The sequence below is a fragment of the Haliaeetus leucocephalus genome, unplaced genomic scaffold (genome assembly GCF_000737465.1).
Source record: "Haliaeetus leucocephalus isolate CR32 unplaced genomic scaffold, Haliaeetus_leucocephalus-4.0 Scaffold76, whole genome shotgun sequence".
Lineage (NCBI taxonomy): Eukaryota > Metazoa > Chordata > Aves > Accipitriformes > Accipitridae > Haliaeetus > Haliaeetus leucocephalus.
The window spans coordinates 1,285,296-1,304,205 of NW_010972512.1; the positions used below are offsets into that span (position 1 = coordinate 1,285,296).

At 60.2% G+C, this 18,910-nt stretch overlaps 3 protein-coding genes across 6 annotated transcripts in view; 1 reads left to right on the forward strand and 2 right to left on the reverse strand.

Annotated features, from left to right (window-relative positions):
* Window positions 1-2,296: 2,296 nt before the first annotated feature.
* On the reverse strand, window positions 2,297-3,612 carry LOC104840803 (chromosome unknown open reading frame, human C1orf226). The gene is made up of 3 exons (XM_010582023.1): window positions 3,582-3,612; window positions 2,890-3,151; window positions 2,297-2,789 (listed from the first exon to the last, which is right to left on the reverse strand). Exons 1-3 carry the CDS (start codon window positions 3,610-3,612, stop codon window positions 2,297-2,299), a joined length of 786 nt encoding a protein of 261 aa, XP_010580325.1.
* Window positions 3,613-3,860: 248 nt separating this feature from the next.
* On the forward strand, window positions 3,861-5,154 carry LOC104840811 (chromosome unknown open reading frame, human C1orf111). The gene is made up of 2 exons (XM_010582037.1): window positions 3,861-4,002; window positions 4,658-5,154. Exons 1-2 carry the CDS (start codon window positions 3,861-3,863, stop codon window positions 5,152-5,154), a joined length of 639 nt encoding a protein of 212 aa, XP_010580339.1.
* Window positions 5,155-8,364: 3,210 nt separating this feature from the next.
* Window positions 8,365-18,910, reverse strand: part of NOS1AP (nitric oxide synthase 1 (neuronal) adaptor protein) — a 39,431-nt gene continuing 28,885 nt past the window's right edge. Inside the window, exons 3-11 of one of the 4 annotated variants that reach the window (XM_010581046.1) lie at window positions 16,151-16,243; window positions 15,692-15,750; window positions 14,967-15,075; window positions 14,589-14,730; window positions 13,269-13,434; window positions 12,870-12,889; window positions 12,565-12,713; window positions 9,352-9,517; window positions 8,365-8,768 (exon numbers count right to left, since the gene is read on the reverse strand). In XM_010581046.1, the coding sequence (XP_010579348.1) occupies window positions 8,365-8,768; window positions 9,352-9,517; window positions 12,565-12,713; window positions 12,870-12,889; window positions 13,269-13,434; window positions 14,589-14,730; window positions 14,967-15,075; window positions 15,692-15,750; window positions 16,151-16,243 (1,308 nt within the window). Of the gene's footprint in view, window positions 8,769-9,351; window positions 9,518-12,564; window positions 12,733-12,869; window positions 12,890-13,262; window positions 13,435-14,588; window positions 14,731-14,966; window positions 15,076-15,691; window positions 15,766-16,150; window positions 16,244-18,910 lie in introns of all 4 variants that reach the window. The other 3 variants (XM_010581037.1, XM_010581029.1, XM_010581021.1) reach the window with 3 other exon arrangements.

An 18,910-nucleotide genomic window follows, 5' to 3' on the forward strand; every position in this document is an offset into this window, starting at 1 on the left:
GTCCCGTCCCCTCAGCCCCCGGCTCCCGTCCCCTCAGCACCGCCGGGTCCCGTCCCCTCAGCCCCCGGGTCCCGTCCCCTCAGCCTCCCGGGGTCTCGTCCCCTCAGCCCGGGCACCGACCGGGGTCTGTCCCCTCAGCACCCCCGGTGGTCCCGGCTCCTCAGCCCGGGCACAAACCAGGGATCCTATCCCCTCAGCGCCAAGCACAGCGGGGCAACCATGTCACCCCCTCAGCCTGGGCACCGCCAAACGCCCCCGACGTCCCCCGGCTCCACTGGGCCTGGCTCCCGGGGTGGGACTGCCCTTTGCAGGTGTCAGGACCCCCGGCAGCGCTTTTTGGGGCTATTTCCCTTAACCCCGTGGCTTTAACACGGCAGACCCCATCGTCTCATGCCATCACCCCAGCAAGCCTGGCGCTAGAGGGTGGCTTTCCCCAGCACCCCTCAGCTCCATGAGGCTGCTGGGACTGCGGCCTCCCTCCTCTGCTCTGCAGCCCCCATTGCAGGAGCATCCGGCGGGTCCCCGGCCTCATCGGGGGGCTTCGGGGCTACACCGAGCTGGTGCAGGCAGTCCCCTCCCATCAAAGGACTGCTACGTGTCAGTGGGTAAAAAAAGAAAAAAAATTTATTGTGCAATCTGCATCTTTTGTCCCAAACTACACACATACCCTAGACAACATAAATAGAGGGACTGGACCAGCAGTGAGGTTCCCTTGTGATCGACAGCGTTGGAAGATGCTGGTTCCTCAAAGCAGGGCTACAAGCCCTTGTTTCCATCAACATATACAACGCAACATAGGTCTAGGCAGCATACACATATACATACTCATATAGATTTCTGTTTGTGGGGTTGCATTGGCCATGCACGGCCTAATCACATTATACACAGGGTGTGTTATACCTCAGCACCAACTGCCGGCTGCCCACGGGCTCTGTGCATCTCTGGCACCTCCTTCGCTCTTCAGTGGGGCCTTCCCAGGGGCCGAGCGCTGCAGAGCCCCGGTGCCGCCATGGCACCCACCACGCCGATGGGCAAGGAGGCACGGTGGCTGCTCCCAGGGCAAAGGGATCCACGCTCACGGCCTCCTTCCTTCAGCAGGACCACAACATGGCTTTGGGTGGTGGAAGAAATTTCTTCAGCCCAACCACCCCGTGTGGCCCAGGAGGAGCCCCATCCACGAGCCCCTAGCCTCCTCCAGACCAAATCTGGTCTTTGGAGCTCTTCCTCGCAAAAAACACCTTTGCGGTGAGGATGCACTAAGCAAAAAGCTCTAAGCAAAAAGTGCCATCTCGCAGCTGCTTCCTTGCACCGGCCCAGGGGTCCGCAGGCTGGCTAACCTCTCCTGTCATTCATGGAGAAACAATCATAGAGCAGTATAAAAGGACCACGTGGCTTCTTGTGTCCCAGTCTCGCGAAGACGTCACCGTCCCAGGAAATAAAGGAGCGGTGATGCCGGCCCACACGGAGTTGGCTGCCTGCCTGGGCAGGTCAGTCCGGTCCGTGGTGGCTGGGGCGAGACCAGGAAACAAGCAGGAGCTGGAGGGGGGTCTGATGGGGAGCTCGGCTCCCTGCCAGAGCCCACTGGCCAGCAGCTGTGTGGCCTCAGGGATCCAGCCCTGCTCCCCACCAGAGCCTGTGCCACGAGCGGGTCTCCCGCAGCTGGGGCTCCACTGCAAAGAGATGGCACTGGGCAGACTAACACCAAAGGGATGGCACCTGGAGAAGGTCCTAGGCACATCTGCCATCCCAGCTCCTTGGCACTAGGGCTGCGTGAGGCTGCTGGCACCCCAGGATGGGGTGTCTCAGCAAGCACATGGCATAAGCTAGGAAATCCTCCGGACGAGGGCAGCCAGGGCAAATGTGGGGAACGGTGTGGGATGCTTGTGGAACCCTTGCCCTGGCAGAGCTGATGGGGTTGGGGGCAGGCTGGTGCTTCTGCACCCACACACAAGGACCTGGGCTGCTGAGCGAGCCCGCCCTTGGTCCCCAGCTCAGCATGGCCCCAGGCTGTGTACAGAATGGTGGCACCGTGGTGGGACGGGAGCTTTGCACCGACCAGGGTGAATAGGCCCAGGATGGTGCTGCAGAAGCCATGGCAGGCCAGGCTAATTCCCCCTGGGAATTTGGGGAGGAGTGGGGTGTCATGGATCCCCACATACCAAGCTGGGACAGCAATGGCTCCTGCCACCCCAGGGCTCCATCTCCAAAATAATGACCCCAAAACTGGCAAGTGGCAGTGAGAGACATGTTTGGGAGAGCCAGCCCCCACAGTGCCCCTGTCACTGCTCCCCGGTTGCTACTCAAAGGACAGTAGGTCAGGATGGGGCCCCTCCACCTCCCAGCTGGGGGTACGTGGGTCTGGCTGTGCCATGATCCCCGGTGGCTCGTGCTCCAGCCCTGGTCTCCGGGGGGGCTTCTCCACGTGGGGTGAGGTCTCGGTAGCCCTCTCGCCCGCTCGCCACTGGCTCTCCAGGCTGCCCTTATGGATGAGGTCGGGCACGGGAAGGGCACCGGTGGGCTGGTCCCCACTGGGGTCTGGGATGCTGGTCATGCTGGGGACCCCAGGGCATTCTGGAGGGGACAGGTCCCTCATCCCCGGCTGCTCCTCTGCAGGGTCAGGGTGGGCTGCAGGCTGTTCGGGGAGCTCCTGCGTGCTGCTCCTCGGGCTGGTCCCCGCCGGCTGCGGCGCGATGAGCATGTCCTGCGGGGTCTTCAGGGCGCGTGGCGTCCGCTTCTTGGTAACGGGGGGCGGGGGGTCCAGCCGGGGAAAGGCATCCAGCCCCACAGCCCTGCAAGTACAGAGGAGAAGTCACATACAGCCCCATGCTGAGGCCTCTCCAGCCTGTCCCAACGGCCCTGCCGCAGGGTGCACACCGTGGAGACACTCACCCGTCCTCGCTAGCCGGCTGTCCCGTGCCCAGCATGGCCCCAGCGCTGGCGTTCACCTCCATCACTCCCACACTGGGGAGGCCGGCCGGCTCCTTGCGGCGCAGGAGGTCATTCACCTTGGCCCCCATGGCCTTGCCCAGGTTGCGGAGGTGCTGGCTGCCGGCGGGGCGGGAGGGCTGTGGCAGGGTGCCCGCCGCGGCGGGGACGTGCCGCGGCCGCGGGGTGGGTGCCGCGCTGGCGTTCTCAAACATGCTCTGGTCCACTGGAGGGGGAAAAGGGACAGAGAGGGGGATGTGAGCCGGGCTGGAGGGGGGGCCCCAGCAGGGACGGCACGTCCCAGATCCGCCCGTCAGCTCCCAACCCAGCAGCATGGGAACACAATTTGCGGGACAGGGAGGCTGCTCCTGCAGCCCCACGGAGGCTGTGGGCAGCCGGGCCATGCCAGGACTGCACAGGGCAGTGCATGCATGGGGGACAGCATGGGGTGAGACGGGGTAGCAGCGAGCCCAGGGCTCCACACTGGCACTGCCGACACACCGAGAGCATCTCTTACCTGATACCGAGTGACTTGGGAAGCAGGTTGTGGAAAGAAAGAGAGAGAAAGAGGATTTACCAAGGGAACGGCAAAGGGACAGCGGGCCCATCCCTTCCACGCTGCTGGGTGAGGTGTGCTGCTGACCCCCTGCCCAGACCTGCCACGCTGCCTGCAAAGATGGGGCTCATGTGGGGCCCTTATCAGCCAGGCACCCGCAAAGCAGCAGGGGGTTCTCTGGGGGCACCCACAGCCTGGGCTCCGCGCTGCCCACCCCACCAAGGCACCCCCTCCAGCCCAGGCTGGCTGTCCCATTGTGCTGGCCAAGCTCCCCAGAGATCACGGGGGCTGAGCCCACTGCCCAGGAGCATCCCGGCTGTGCACCGTACACGTGTGACATCATCCCTTTGTGACATCAGCTGATGACAGCATGGGTACCATGGCGCAGGAACCACACACCAGCTACACAAGGGCGATGGAGAGCTTCGTCCTGCCCACCGCTTCCATCGGGGCCGTGCCCTGCAGCACCAGGACAAGAAGCCCGGAGACCCTGCGTCCCTGTGGCCCCGCCAGCCTGCCCGGTGAGCCTGGTGCCCACCAGCTGCAGCCAGGCAGGGGCTGCAAGCAGCCGGCACTGCCTGTGGGGAGGGATCCCTCTTGCACCTCCTGGGCCCGGCCGTGGCACCGCTCAGCCTCCCGCGACACAGCGAGGGCCTGCGGGCAGACAGTTTGTGGAGGGATTTGGCAGGGCATGTCCTCCTGCGTGGGTGGGGAAAGGGGACCGGGTGGGTCTGTGGCAGCAGGCGCTTTCTGGGGACCTGGCAGGGTTCTGCAGTCACACCCCACCTCTGAGCTACACCAGCTTCTCCCCCAAGTCTTCCCAGTGGGAATCCTCAAAGCTGTGGATGCTGCCCCCAGGAGCACCAGCTCAGCCCCCCGATCGCTGCCCCCGTGCCAGTGCAGCTCTCCGTGGGATGGCTCCAGCGGGCTGCTGTGTGAGCCTTGTGCTGTGCTGATGCCTCGGTGCCCACCAGCATCCTGTGCCCATCTCTACCCCTGCGTCCTGTGGGGGGAGGGATGGTACCCTCCATGCCAGGGGGATGTACTGGGACAGAGCCAGGCACCTCTGCATCCCACAGAGACAGAGAGGAAAGGTCCCCAGCACTGCTCCCAACCCCATGGTGGGCTGGGGTCTTACAGGGACCCCTGACTCACTGCAGTCTCGCTCTTCTGCAGCTCCTGGCCCCGCAGCCCCGCCAGACAGTGAGCTCCCTGCCCGCACCTGCACCGTCTACCGGCCCTGGTTCTCGCCCTACAGCTACTTCATGTGCACCAAAGCAGCCGCCCAGCAGCACCTGGGCAGCCTCTCCTCCAGCCTGGCCTCCAGCACCCAGGAGCACGAGGAGCCTGATGACCTCTCAGAGATCATCTGCTCCTCCTCTGGTTCCTCAGATGAGCTCCAGCCCACTGAGAGGGACAGGCCGGCCAGGAGCAGAGCCAGCATCACATTCCGGGACATCCTCGCCGCTTCCCAGTGGCAGCCGGTGCCCCAGCGCGGCTACCAGTGCGTGTCGTGCTGCCGCGTCTTCCCCACGCTGTGGTCGGTCAAGGCCCACATCCAGCACAGCTCCCAGGAGGGCTACAGCTGCAAGGTGTACTACCGCAAGCTCAAGGCCCTGTGGGAGAAGGAGCACAAGGAGCAGGAGGCTGCAGCCCCCAGGGTGCCCGTGTAGCCCCACCAGCCGGACAGCCGCCGCGGGAGGGCACTGCTCCATCGCTCCTGCCAGCGGCAGAATAAATTGGTTTAGGAGCAGCCAGCCCCGTCTGCCTGCTACTCTTGCCTACGCAACACTTCTGCCATCCTTTAAGAGAGGCTCTTCCCGACTTTTCCTTCCCCAGCAGCCAAAAATCTCCCGAGCCCCTAAAAGCGCTGCTTTGCATCTCTGTGGGGAGCTCTGCAGATGCCGGGAACCCCTCGGCACCCTCGAGCTGTTGGGTCAGCCCTGAGACGAGCCTGCGCTGTGCGGTGGCTGAAGGGGAAGACTGAAACCCCTCTGCTCCCAGCAATGTTTGGGGCACCTCGCTCCCATGGGCAGCCTGTGGCTGGCACCACCAGCAAGGGTCCTGCAGGGAAGGATGCTTAGGTTGAGGGGGGTCTGTGCAAGGCCAAGGGATGCCACCGCTGGTGCTGGCTCCCAGCGTGGAGGAGGAGAGAAGTACAGAAAGAGAGAGAGTCAGCGAGAAGGAAGAGACAACAGAAAGCCTTGAGAAATAGAAAGATTTATTTAGCAAAAGCCAGTCGACTAATGACAACACCCAAGGGTTAAGTGCACTTACATTGACAGATTGGTTTCCCAGATAGATTGAGTCAACGGTTAGTAACACGACAGTTGTAGGAAAAGAAAGGACAAAAAATATAGCTATAAATCCCCGGTCAAGGTCCATAACAAAAGTAAGAGGCTAGAGAGGCGTCTTGGAGGCAGCACTGAGTTAAGAGGAGGATCATTTACACATGTACACCCACGGTGCGGCAGGACACTGGCAGGTTCTGAGCCAGCTCCGGCAGCACCCCCCAGCCCATGGGGCACCCCCCACTGCCCCTGTAGGCAGAGCGCCGGGCAGGAGCCCAAGCCCACAGCTGGTCCCAACAGCAACTCGTGGGGCACTGCCTCGGCTGCGCGTGTGCAGCGGGGACGGGCAGGAACGGTGGCGTGGGGAGATGGCTCAGCCCTGCCTGCTTTCTGAGGCAGCCCAGCCTGGAAGAGACCTCCTGCCTGCTGCTGCTCCTCCCGGGCTCTCTCTTCATCTTCCCTGTGTGTATGGCCAAGCTCCTGCTGTCCCCTCTCCTGCACGATCTGTCTGCCCACATGGAAATCCCTCTCTGAGCTCACCCACGCATCCCTACCCTGCCTGCACCACGTCCTGTGCGTGCTGCCATCTCCACCTCTCCCTCCTGGCAGGACCAGCCTCCCACCACATGCTTTAACCTCCAACTGCTTCAAGCTGACAGTGGGATGTCGGGGTCCCCAGCAGAGGGACTGGCACACAGCTGTGCCTACAGCAGTGCGGGACAGGGCATACGGAGGTATTGGTGGCCAGAGGACAGGAGCACCCGTGTCCCAAATGGCTCCCACTTTGGCCCCTCTGTGGCTGGTGCAGGGGCTCCCCTGAACACCAGGCCACTGCTGGGGACACTGAAACGTGTCCTTCCTTCCCACTAGGACTCTTTAGCTCCTCACAGTGTTGAGCCTCCTCCTGTAGTGGAGAGTGCATAGCACAGCTCGTACTGACCCCAGGGGTCTCACCCACACCTCGCTCCTCAGCAGCCTTCAGTCCCAAAGGGACTGGGGCAGAAAGAGGTGATGGACCTTCCTCAGAAGCCGAGCTAAGCCCTGGAGGAGGGCAAGAGCTTGTGTCTGGGAGATGCTCAGCTAGGGGTTAGTTGCAGGCAGATCTAGCAGAGACAGAGCTGGCGAAGGCGAGAGCAGCAGGGAAGCAACAAAGCAAAGCAGAAGCAGGACAGGAGGGTGGATGGGGAGGAAGACAACTGTGCCAATCCCCACCTCGTTGAGTGTTTCCTCAAGGAGCAGGGGGGACATCAGGACTCTGGTTCATACCCCTTCAGCCATGGCCTCTTAGAGGCTGCAGCAACAGGCAGCTGATAAATGTGCTTGCAGAAAAGAAACAAGCTCTGGATCCCTTGGAGGCCCCCAGACGGCTCTCAGCCATGGGTGTCTTGGGGTCTGGTGGGGGATCCTGAGATCTTGGATTCACTTTTCTGGAGGGGGCAAACCAGAGACGTGAAGGACCCCCCCTGCAGACACCAGCACTTCACTCCCCATCGAGGGGCAGCAAGCATGCCCATCCCTGCACACGGCCGATGCCAGCACTGCATCCCCCAGCCCTGGTCCGGAGGCAAACCACTGCGTGGAAACGGGAGGGCTTGTCTGTAAAGCAAAGCAGGGAGTTTGTGGTGATGAGGGGTGCGGGGAAGTGCTTGAAAACATGACTTGAGAGCACCAGAAAGGCTTTGAAACCTGGCAGCCATGCCAAGGAGCCCAAGGACTGGACAACGAGGGGAAGGACACTCCACAGCCCCACGCTGCGTGCCCTGGCTCCCTGCTCCGTGCCGAGCCATGCCTTCCTCTCCGCTCCACAGCCCAGGAGAGGAGCAGGCAGTGCCCGCACGCCCTCCACCTGCCTCAGGCAGGGACAAACCCTGCCAGGAGCTGCCTGCACCCGGCCACCCTGCACAACCTCATCTCACCCCTTCAGCTCCTTCCCAGGCTCATCCCCACTGTCTCCCTCTGCCTCACCTCTCACTTGCGCACCCACACTGACAGTACTCGCGCACCCACACCGACAGTACACCATCACCGACCCTAACCACCCCGCTAGCACGGCCCTGGACGTATCTCCGACCCTCTCCACCACGCAGAGGGCCAGACCCCCTGCCAGCGGCTCTGTCCCTGCTCACCGCCCCGGCGCTGCCTCCTCGGTCCCTCTTGTCCCCACTCACTGCCCTGTGCCTGCTCTCTCATTCCCCCAGCAAAAACCTTCATCTGCTTTACTGCACCACCAGCAGCGGCTAATCCGGCAGGGAGTCCTTTGCTTCTGCCTGACCTTGAAACGCAGCTTGCAGGGGGACGGGGACCAGGGGGTAGCTGTCAGCTCACTGTCCGATGCAAAGCGGGGATGCTCCAGCTCAGCGCACAAGCCCACGCACGCTGGAGCACAGCACGCCTGGCGCACCGCAGCCCCTCGGCACGGCTCCGTCCTCACCTCCGCACGCCTCCCGGACATGTTCTGGAAGCCTCGCGCTCCCTCCTCCGCCCCCCTCTCCCTCCGGGCCATCCCGTCCCTGCCAGGGCCAGGGGGCTACGGTCAGGGTCCACCCCAGCTCCGGCAGGTCCCAGCAGCTCCGCACCACCTCCTGACGACCCCTACACCGCAATTTCGTCCTCCAGGCTGTCGCCCAGGTCCTGCCTGGGCTGGACGTGGAGCAGGCGCGGCGGTTCCTCCTGGGACCAGGAGTCGCGCTCCTCGCTCTCGTCCGTGTTGGACTCGTACTCGGAGGCAATGCCCGACTCGCGGAACTTGATGAGCTCCAGGCTGCCCAGCGCTGGCTCCGGAGCGGGTGGCCCTGAGCCCGGCCGAAAGCGGTAGCACTCCAGCTTCACCAGACAGTCGTTCCTACCTATGGGGCTGCCCATGGAGCTGGGGAAGCCCGAGCCGGGGCCCAGCGGCGGCGGGTGGGTGTCCTCGGGCTGCGGGGTGGTTGGGTCGCAGAGGACGGGGAGGACGTTGGAGCGGAAGGTGATCTCCAGCAGACTGTCCTGGGAGCCTGCTGCAAGAGAAGGGCACGGCTGAGAGACAGGCAGTGCCACCCTGGCTTGCCTGGGCATCCCCCGACCACCACAGCTGGCTGCAGACTGGCCAGAGGAGGACAGTCTGGGGCCGTTCGGGTGTCAACCTCCCCACTGCCACCGTTTGGGGGGGGGCTCATTTGGTGTCACTGGTGCCAGGAGCTGCTGCTGGCCAACAAAGAGCCAGTTTTGTAGGATAAAAAGTTATCTGTCTCCTACCCCAGCTCCTCCAGGGAGCTGATGGCCACGTCTGCTGGAGAGGAAGGTCAAGGAAGGGCTCTCGGGCAGGTAAGGAGCTGGCCTAGAGCATGCAGCCACTGGGGAAAGCGGACATACAGCTGATGGACGTATGGGACTACCTGTCTATACAGCCCTCCCCATGCCCCTTCCCACGCTGCATGCAAGCACCCTGCTGCACACGCACAAGCCAGGCCAGAAGGGCGCTAATATTCCCCTACGCAAAACCACTGGAGATGCACAAAAACCCCAAGAGAAACACCCACACTCATGTCCTCCACAGACCCGGCTAGCTGCGAGGGGAGAGGAAGGGGCAGGAGCGCTTACTGGTGGTGTTCCCTGCCAGCTTCAGCTCCAGCTCCTGCACCTGCTTGACCAGGAGCGAGATGTGCTGCAGCAAGTCCTTGTTCTGGAGCAGGAGCTGGTGCACGCGAGCCTGGGCCTCCAGCCGTGCCGCCGCCTCCGCGGCCAGCTGGTCCTTCAGCAAGTGGACCTGTGTGACAGGAGAGAGCGGGTGAGCGTGCGGGAGGTACTGCTCGAGGGCCGAGAGCTTCGACTCCGGCCACCCCTGCCCGTCTACCAGGGCTCGCCAGCATCCCACCAAACGGTTCGATGAAGAAGCCATTCCGTGCGGGTACCCGCAGATGCGGTGGGGAGAGCAGGGGCAGGCGGCAGCGTCACACCAGGGCACGCTCAGCAAATCCAGCACACGGTCACCTGGCCTCTCTGATGGAAAAGCCCGAAGGCAAAGGGAGGCGGCACTGACGGAACCATCGGTCACGCGCGCGCGTCGTGAATGCATGATGAAAGGGCAGCTCAGGAGGAAGCCGGATGGATACGGAAGAGAAGACAGGCTCAACCGACTGGACAGGGCTGCGGGTGCATGAAGGCTGCGAGCCGGCCCTGGCCGAGCTGTCTTTCTGGGCAGGTTTCCCAGAGGCAGGGTCCTGCCAGCGGCGTCTGTCGCTAGCAGGGGCTTCGGCATCAGAGCTGCCCTGGAGCTGCAGGCGGCTCCGGCTGTGACAGGCACGACATGCCTGGAGCAACGCAGATGGCAGAGCGCTGCTGAGACACGGTGGCTCTGGGGACACGAGCTGGCTGCTCATTCTGGCCCTGGGAAGCGATGCCTGGACGTTAGACCGCGGGGAGTCCAGCCAGGACCCCCTGCCCAGGGGCAGCGGGGGCAGCTCTCTGATCCGAACTTGAGCAAGGAGAGCCCCAGGAGTGTACTCCGGACAAGGGGACGGCAGTGCAGAGCCACCCGGGGGTCACGCCGGCTCAGCACCCCTTCCTGCCACCCACCCACGGCTCTACAAGCGCTCATCTCTCCAGCAAGGACTGAGCCAGCCAGGCTCGTGCGGAACCAGGAAAGCACGGGTTTAAAAACAAACAAACAAAAAACCAAAACACACAACCCCCCCCCAATTTTACCCTGGCCTAGAAAGCGACCTTGGGGAAGCGGGGGGGAGCTCTCTGTACCTGCCAAAGCTGTGAGCTGCTGCTGCGGCTGCAGGGCCCCAAAAGCAGCACAGCTGGGGGCCACCTGCCCTCCTGGATGGGTACATGAGCTGCCCAAATGCAGCCAGCAAGGCGGCAGGACAGTGCCCTTGGCAGAGCAGAGCTGAAGTACAGGGAGCTCGGGGGGTGGCAGGAGGCCAGGCAAGGGGCTGAGATTGGAACTGTCCATGTTAAGCCAGACCAAGGGCAAGGGGGTGCAATCCCTTATTTTCGGAGCAGGCAGCACAGAGCCCTTTTGGTTTGCCTGTGGGCCCCCAGCCAAGTGAGACACCCCACACCACAGCTGCAGGAGCCACAGTCACCTCTTCCTCCTGCCAGCGGTGGGACAGCGGGGCACAGCAGCGCGGTGGGACAGGGACCCTCTGCCAAATGCTGGTGGGTGAAGCAGAGACCCTGAGCTGAGCTGGCAGAGGTGGAATCATGTTTAAATGCTAAGCGGGTGCCAAAGCTCAGCGTTGGCAGCGTCAGCCTGGAATTGATCCTTCCTTGCAGTCAGCATCTGTCTCCATCACAGGCTCCTGCAGCTGGGGCCAGGTAGATGCTCAGGTGATGCCATGAGAAGATGCGAGCAGAGCCCAAATGTCACATCTTGCGGAGGGGCAGTGGCTCGTGCCACCAGCCCCCTGGGGACAAGACCCAGGAAGGACTCCTGGCCTTAATTCAAGAGAAGGAACTTTCACAGGTATCTGGAAATGGCTTGCAAAAGCAAGCCTCAGATCAATGAGGGAACTAAATGGTGTTTCATCCTCAGCCAAGTAATTAGAGGCCGAGATAATTACAGGATGGTCCCCGTAGCTATAGACCAAGCACAGATCCTGGTCAACACAGTGGATCTCCCAGCTTCGTTCGTAAAAATTAAGCCTGCGCCCATCACCACGTGTTCAGAGACAAATTGATTCACTACTTTCTGAGAGAAGATAACAAGTGCCATTGATAGAGGTATGGATGTAATGCATGCAGTCATCTGAAAGGCATTTGACATGACAGGGCCCTACTTTTTCATTAATAAATTACAACGATACAAAATCACCACGGCACGCATTAGAGAGCAGCTAAGTGACAGCTCCTGGGACATGAACCGCCCTGGGGTGGGCAGAGGTCCAGAGCAGGGCATCAGCCCTTTGGACAGAGGAGGATGAGGCCACTGGCTGCCATCCCAGGAGCCAGCCAAGAAATGGCATTACACTATTCTAGATTTATTTTTTACCTGGAAGTAGAAGGAAAAAGAAATTGCCACTGCAAGGCTCTGCAGGTACACAAAGACTGGGAACTACCAAAGGTGAGCAGTCCCTACCACAAAAGGACCTGGCTTTGCCTAGTAAGTTTTGCCTGTAGCAACACTATACTTGGGCAGACATAAAGGATCTCCTGAGGATGCAGGTCCCTCTTCCAGAGGGGAAAGCAACTTCCTGAACCCGTAACCCCAGAAGGCATGCAGGCTTTCAGGGCAGCAGCTTGGCCAGAAGGACCAATGCTGATTTTCTGATGCGAGAAGAGGAAAGCCACGGGAAAGCACAGAAAGGCTGCTGGAGCTGATCATTTAAGCCACGAAGAAAGTCGAGCAATTGCAGAGAGCTCTGCCAGGGGTCAGGGAACAAGTAAAGCTAAGGTAATGACTTGGATAAAACAGCCAGAGCTGCTTAAATGAGAAATACCTGCATGGAGAACGAGGTGCCAGCTGCACAGCCCAGGCAGCAGTCAGCTGGAGCTAACACTGAGGCCAGGCATTGGCAAGCAGACAGGGGCCAAAGGACCAAAAAATTGGGTGGCAAGTGGACATAAGCACCTCCTCTTCTGTGATGGGACCAGGGCAAATTGCCACTCCTCTCCCCTTGCTGCACAGCCCAGGAGATGGTCCATCCCCATCCCCTGTGCCCCAGCTTCTCCCACAACCACCATGCTCTCCCCATGGAGCCTGCCTTCAACACTGCCTCCAGGCAGGGGATACTCCGGCGGTACCGAGGGGCTCGGTAGCGTGCCCCAGCCCTGCCGCTACCCCCAGAAAAGAGCAGAGGGGAGAACCTGTGCCACGGCCACTTGTGTCTGCTGCTGCTGCTGCTGCAGGAGCTGCTGGAGAAGCTGCATTTGGTGGTGGGCAGAGAGGGGTGTTCCCAGGTCAGGCAGCTGGGCAGACGAGGGCAGCAGCATCTTGGGTGACGCTGTCAGGATATCTTCAGGGTGGAGGCAGCCCTGCAAAACACCAATGTTGAAAGAGTGATCCTGTGCCCCTCACCACGGAGAGCCGCCAGGCACACAGGGGCTGCGGCACGGAGCAGCCCCCCAAAATACCCAGGAAAGAAGCTACTGCATTCAAAGCAAATGCACACTTTGCTGGGGGTGCTGAAAACTTTGAAGGCAGTATTTTTTCAGTTCTGACAACAGCCCAAATACTTTTGTAGAAAATTCCCGAAAAGGCTGATGCTTCCCATGGGAATTTCCCCTGTATCAAAGTATTTTATTATTTTTTTTTGGCGGAAAAAAATCCCTATCAGCTCTGCCCCAGATGCTTTCCGCGTGGCTGCACATAGCTGAGCCTCGGCACAGCGCTCTCCAGGAGCGCCCCGGGCCCCGAGCCAAAGGGCAGCCCTGCAGCGGCAGATGGCTTTGATCCGGGAGCCAGGGAATGCTGCACAATCCCTCCTGATCCCCAGGCCCCCCGGATGCACATTAGAGCCACGGGGCCAGGGCCGCACCATGGCCCGAGAGCGGAGCGCAGGGACCCACGCACCTTGGCATCGGCGTAGGCGCTCGCCTCCTTGCCCACGGCGTCGAGGTCGGTCACGCCGCGGCTGAAGTCGAGGATGTCAGCGCCAGGCAGCGGCAGCTCCACGGCATCGATGTCCGTCTCCTCCGCCGAGGCGGCCGCCCTCTCCGCGCCGGTGAGGCGGCAGGCTGAGGGAGCAGGGTCAGAGCAGAGCACAGCCCAGTTGGAGCAGGAGCTCGCTATGCTCTGTGCCCATGGTATGGCGAGTGATGCCCACCGGTTGGTTCTCACTGCCCCTTATCACCCACCCTCCAGCTCTGGGGGGAAGCAGGTGCAGAGTGACAGGGCTGCGCTTCCTGCTGCTGCTCGGGATGGGGCTTGCAGCCAAAAACACACCCAGCCCCGGCACATCAAACCTGGGGAACAGCGGCCAAAAACCCTGACATGGGACAAATGGGCCTCAGAAGACACAGGGAAAGCTAAAGAAAGGTAAACAAGAGATTACGGGGAAAAAAAAAAACAACCAAAAAAAACGGATGCTCAGAAATCCCCAGGGAACCGCATATCGTGGCTGGGATATTGTGTGGAGGAAAACCAAACAATGTGCGGTCCAGGACAGCCCAACGATTAGGTCATCACGACAGCGCCGGTGGCAGAGGCAGGCAGGAAACCGCAGCACAGCCCAGGCTGCTCCCGTTGGGATGAGGGGGATCCAGCGCCCAGCACGGGGCGGCAGGGCAGGGCAGGCAGCCCACACACAGCTGGGCACCAGGACCCGCCAGCATCCTGACAGGCACAAGCATCCCTGCACCCTCCGCACACGGGGCTGAGAAGGGAGCGGAGGGTCCACAGGCTGCCTGCAGCCCCGGGAGCGCGATCCAAGATCCCGAGCACGGCTCCGCACACGCAGGGAATTGCAGAGGTGGCGATGGACCACGAGCTGGGTCCACAGCAGAGAGCCGAACCCAGCCCCGCAAGCACCTTGGGATGCAGAAAAGGTCTGTGCTTCGGGCCTTTTCTGTGGAAGCAGCAAGGAAATGTTTGCAGTGTGTGCAGCAGAGCACCGAGAGTACTTAGGCGCCCAGCAGAGTCCCGGGCGCTGCTAATAGGCTCCCAGCAAGGGGGATGTCTGCGAGGATGATGGCTAACACCTAGCGAAGGCTCCTTGCTGGGCAAGATCCCAGCTTGAGCCCAAGACACGGCAGGCCAGATTGCTGTGCAAATCCATTCCCCGCAGGTGTCAGGCAGCAAGGAGTGGTATGGGAAGACGGTGACTCTGCAGACGGCGTCTGCCAGGCTCCAGGACCCCCACGCCACCCCCGCCTCTGCCCTTGCAGAGTACCTGGGACATCCAGGTCGTCCCCGTTCCTCTCACTGTCTCCGTCCTCCTGCCCGTCCGCGTTTTGCTGGGTGTGCTGGAGGCTCAGCTTGTGGCAGACCTCAAATGCCTGCCCCACCGTCCGGACGATGCGCATGGCTTGGCTCTGCAGAGGGAGAGGGGGACCGTAACCTCAGCTGGGCTGCCTCTGCCTGGTGACCTCCCCAGCCTTGTGCAGCTTTTGGGTGTCTCTGTGTGCTGCTGCAGGGACTGAGGCACCAGAGCTCAGATCACCAGGATGCTCCGGGCCACCAGCTGCATGCAGCGCAGTGCCACGGGATCCCGCCCCAGCCACCCCAACAAGACCCTGCGATGGTGGGGTGCACGTCCCAGCATCTTTACCTTCTTCTTGGATTTGAAGACATTGCACCTGAAGACATTGCTAGACCCATCCCTGGCAATGTAGCTGAATATCTTGAGGTCCTGGGAGTCATGAGACACATAGAATATCCTGCAAAGACAGAAGGGAGGGGAGGATATCATCTACAACACACATATTACCCATGGTGCCCAGGAGACAGGCAAGGCCACAGCCAGCGCTTCCCAGGGCACGTCCCGGGGTGCTGGCAGATGCCCAGCCTCTGCAGCACGCCCCTGCTAAAGCCCATCAGAAATTTTTTTGGCAGTGGTTTTGCCTTGGCTGGGAAAATTAGCCTGCTGACTCAGCAGCAGCAAGCATTTTGCAAAGGCAGCACGGCGCTTTCTCTGCTCAGCCCCCAGGGACAGAGCTAGCGGTCCAGGAGCCCTCCAGGGACCGAGGAAAGCAAACCTCAATCTTCCTCCTTGCCTGCTCGGAGAGCTGGCCTCCTCCCCAGCATGGCTGGGGCTTTTCCTCGCTCCCATTTGGCTTCCCTGGGACACAGATGGCCCACGCTCTTAGCTTTTGCCAACGAGATAGAGAAAGAGAGCTGGGGACTTCAGGAGAGCACAGCAAGCGAGGGGAGCTGCCCTCCACGAGGATGGTGACGGCTCTCCATGGCCAGTCCCCAGCACGGTGCCAGTGTGGCATGGGGTAAACGGCATGACAGAGCCACCCAGGCCTCCATCCCCCCACCAAGCAGGCTTACCTGTAGATGGGATCGTGCATGACGAGCATTTTGTTCTCATCCCAGGCCCATTCTTTTTTCTGCAACGAAAGAAGCTGAAAATGAGTACGTCAGATGCTGCTCTTGAGATCAAGGACAGGGCAGAGACAGTCCAGGGACAGACCTGGGAAGCTCTTGTCACAGCTCTGCTGCTGCTCCCCTGCAACCCTTCACCGAGGGTCGGATCCTGCTGGGGACCAGCAATGTCCCACATCACCTCCCACGGGACCCTCCGGGCCCCTTCTATACCCGCATCAGGACTGGCTCAGCCACCCTGCGGGAACACGGCTTCACCTGGAACACAGCTGATCCCAGCCCATCCCTCCCTCTCCCAGCCCACCAGAGTTCCCCAGAAATTCAAGGATGCTGCAGGTCCCTGCGCCGCGAGGGGAGGGCTCCTGCTGCCAAGGCACCGCTGCCCCAGGGACCAGGGCTGCCTACCTTCTTCTTCTTCTTCAGAATGACCTTCACGCCATCCACTGACACGATGAGACTCACTTTCTTCTTCTTGATATTCTTGGCTTTAAACTCATACTGCAGGGGATGGAAGAAAACACCTGAATTAGCCTTCCTGCACGGGGAAAGCCCCAGGGAGGGCTGAACAGACTCCGAAGGGAAGGGACGAGAGGGACAGGGAAAGGTTTCCTCGACCCCACATGCCTCCCTGAGCACATGCCCACATCAGCCTGCGCATCCATGCTAGGACAGGACAGGGGGACGTTTTGCCCTGCAGTGTCCCCGTGCTCAGCATCTGGAGGAGCACGCCCCAAAGCAACCCAGCCCCTGGCTCTGGATAATGCTTTGCTCAGCCCAGGATGCTGCTGGAAATGTTAACCTGTGTTTCAAAGGCACTTGCTCTGCCCCTCCGAAGGGTTGTATACCTCCCCAGAGAAGGACCACCACTTCCCCAGCCCTGCCAGCCCCTGGGGCTCCGTAGCCCAGCCAGGTTTGCCCTGCTGGCTTGTGGCCATTGCTGAGCTTTGGTGAGGAAAATGGCATTTCAAGGGGGTTTTTCAGGGGGTTCAGTGTAAAGCTGAAGATGATTACCGAGGACTCTGTGAACCTCTCCAGGGGGGATGGGATAATGCAATTACCCACTTCAATTAGAAGTCACTGGACAGGAAAAAAAAACAACAGGAACTTCCAAAGATCAGTGACTAAACACAAAGCTCTGGTCTGGCCCGGGGAAAGAATAAGGTCCCCTAAAATCCAGCCACTTTTGCATCTAAAGTCTTACAAGCAGGGAGGGGGCTGGCAGCGGAATAGACCATTTAGGCTGAGCAACCTCCTGCTGTGGTACTTTTGGGGAGTCCCATAACCAGTCTACCACGGGTGCACCCACATCAGGTACCCTGTGTGCTGGTCCCACACGCAGGGTGCTGTGCACAGCAGTGTGGAGGGATCCTCTGCGCCTGCCCAGCGGCAGAAAAGCCCTGCATCCTGCATCTCACATGCTTGAGGAAGAGGAATTTAATTTATCCTCTCGTTATTTCGCCAGTCTCTCTGCAGAGGGAACACAGGGCAGGCGCCCCGATGCAAAGCCCTGCCTCCAGTCCGCGCCGAGCCTTGGTGTGACATTTCCAGCACTGCATGATGTATTAACTTTGGCAGCCGGAGCCAGCAGGCAGGAAAAGCTGCTGGCCCTGACCTGTGATCGCATGATAAAAGACCTGAAAATAAAATTCCTCAAAGCCATTTTAAAGTCGCCAACAGGGATGGGAGATACAGATGACTCGGAAAACAGTGGGGGTGGAACATAGCTCTGCCCTCCCCAGTACACAGACCAGGCGAGCTGTGCAAGCCCACCTGCTCCAGGGCTGAAGCCACGGTGATGGGCTGAAGGAAGCAGAGCTCAGGCTCCCATCATGGCTACAGTCAGCCTCAAAATCCCCAGCACATACCCATATGCTGCTTACAGGGCTTATTCCTCATGGAGAAGGGTCTCACCAGAGTCCCCCACCAAAGAGCCCACCAGCGTGGGTTTCCAAGTCCCATCTCTCATATTCCCCTTCCCCATCATTACAAGCAGAGGTGAAACTGCATCCAAGAGCCCCTTCTCTGTGCCTTGCTAAGACACCAGACCAGTACTGAGATGACAGCAGCGTGCCTGGTACCCAACACTAAAGAAACATCTTGATTTAGCCCTGAAAAGGTGAGCACCAGCCTGGCTACCTTGGAGTAATTAATGCAGCACCTTCTGAAGCTCCGCATGCGATTTTTCCAGGAGCTGCGGGCTGAGCTGGATGCTCTCAGTGGCCAGAGCGACTGCACGGCACCTTGTGGAGCTGCAGCCTGATTTATTGGTCCTAACAATCATTGATTATAAAGGTTGCAATTCCGAGCTGCTGGAGCCATGGGGGTTTCTATTCTGGGCCATCCCAAGTGCTAATTAATGTGGGCTTGGAAGAGACAGCAACCCTGAAAAATATCTCAGGGTTAGAGAGACTATTTTTAGCCTGGGTTTTGGGTGAGTAACAGCCCCAGGACAGTAATGCAGACAGGCCAGGCTGTTTCAGCAAAGATGCTACCCAGCCCCAGCATATGTTTCGGGGACAGAATCAATGCAGAGCTCCTTGGAGAAGCTTCTGCAGTCCCTGGCTGCAGCCAAGGGATTCTGCCTGGGCAGAGGGGAGTGCCATGGGGAAAGCTGTTTGCCACGCTGAAGCCAAAGTCCCCTTGTGCTGATGGCTCACGGCAAAACTCCAGCAAGAGCCGACGGGAGTAGAGAAGTCAAATTCTCAGAAAGGCCAACCAGCCAGATTTGTTAAGCTCTTGCATAAATCCAGGCCTTTATCCTGACGCTGAGGTGAGAGCCAAGCTCCTTTGCAAGTCCGAGCCATGCGCTTAGAGAGCTGTTACACACCCTGCCCCAACCAGAGCTCATTAGCACAATCACTCCAACGAGCGCAGACGCTCTTTGGGATACATTTCCCGTGCAACAAAGTGCAGCTCTAGCCAATAAAAAGCTAATGAACTCATGCCCACTGGGGCTTTAACGAAACACTAACCATAATTTAATAACTAATTAGCGAGGAAGAGGATTCAATAAAATGGCAATTCAGTCGAGCCGCTTCTTGCATCCCTGGGCTGCGTGGGGCAGGCATGCCGAGTCCCTCAGGCCAGAAGATGCATTGCTGATTTTCCCAGACTTTCAAATTTGAGTTTGGGCAAATAGGTGCAAGAAGGGAGGAAAAGCACCCA

Excerpts from the sequence above, each read along its gene's own strand:
- LOC104840803 (XM_010582023.1), bottom strand. The coding sequence starts at position 3,612 with ATGAGCCCCATCTTTGCAGGCAGCGTGGCAG. Across the intron at positions 3,152-3,581 it reads CTTTGCAGGCAGCGTGGCAG|TGGACCAGAGCATGTTTGAG; the intron begins GTCTGGGCAGGG and ends TTCCCCCTCCAG. Across the intron at positions 2,790-2,889 it reads CAGCCGGCTAGCGAGGACGG|GGCTGTGGGGCTGGATGCCT; the intron begins GTGAGTGTCTCC and ends CTGTACTTGCAG.
- LOC104840811 (XM_010582037.1), top strand. The coding sequence starts at position 3,861 with ATGGCGCAGGAACCACACACCAGCTACACAAGGGCGATGGAGAGCTTC. Across the intron at positions 4,003-4,657 it reads TGGCCCCGCCAGCCTGCCCG|CTCCTGGCCCCGCAGCCCCG; the intron begins GTGAGCCTGGTG and ends GCTCTTCTGCAG.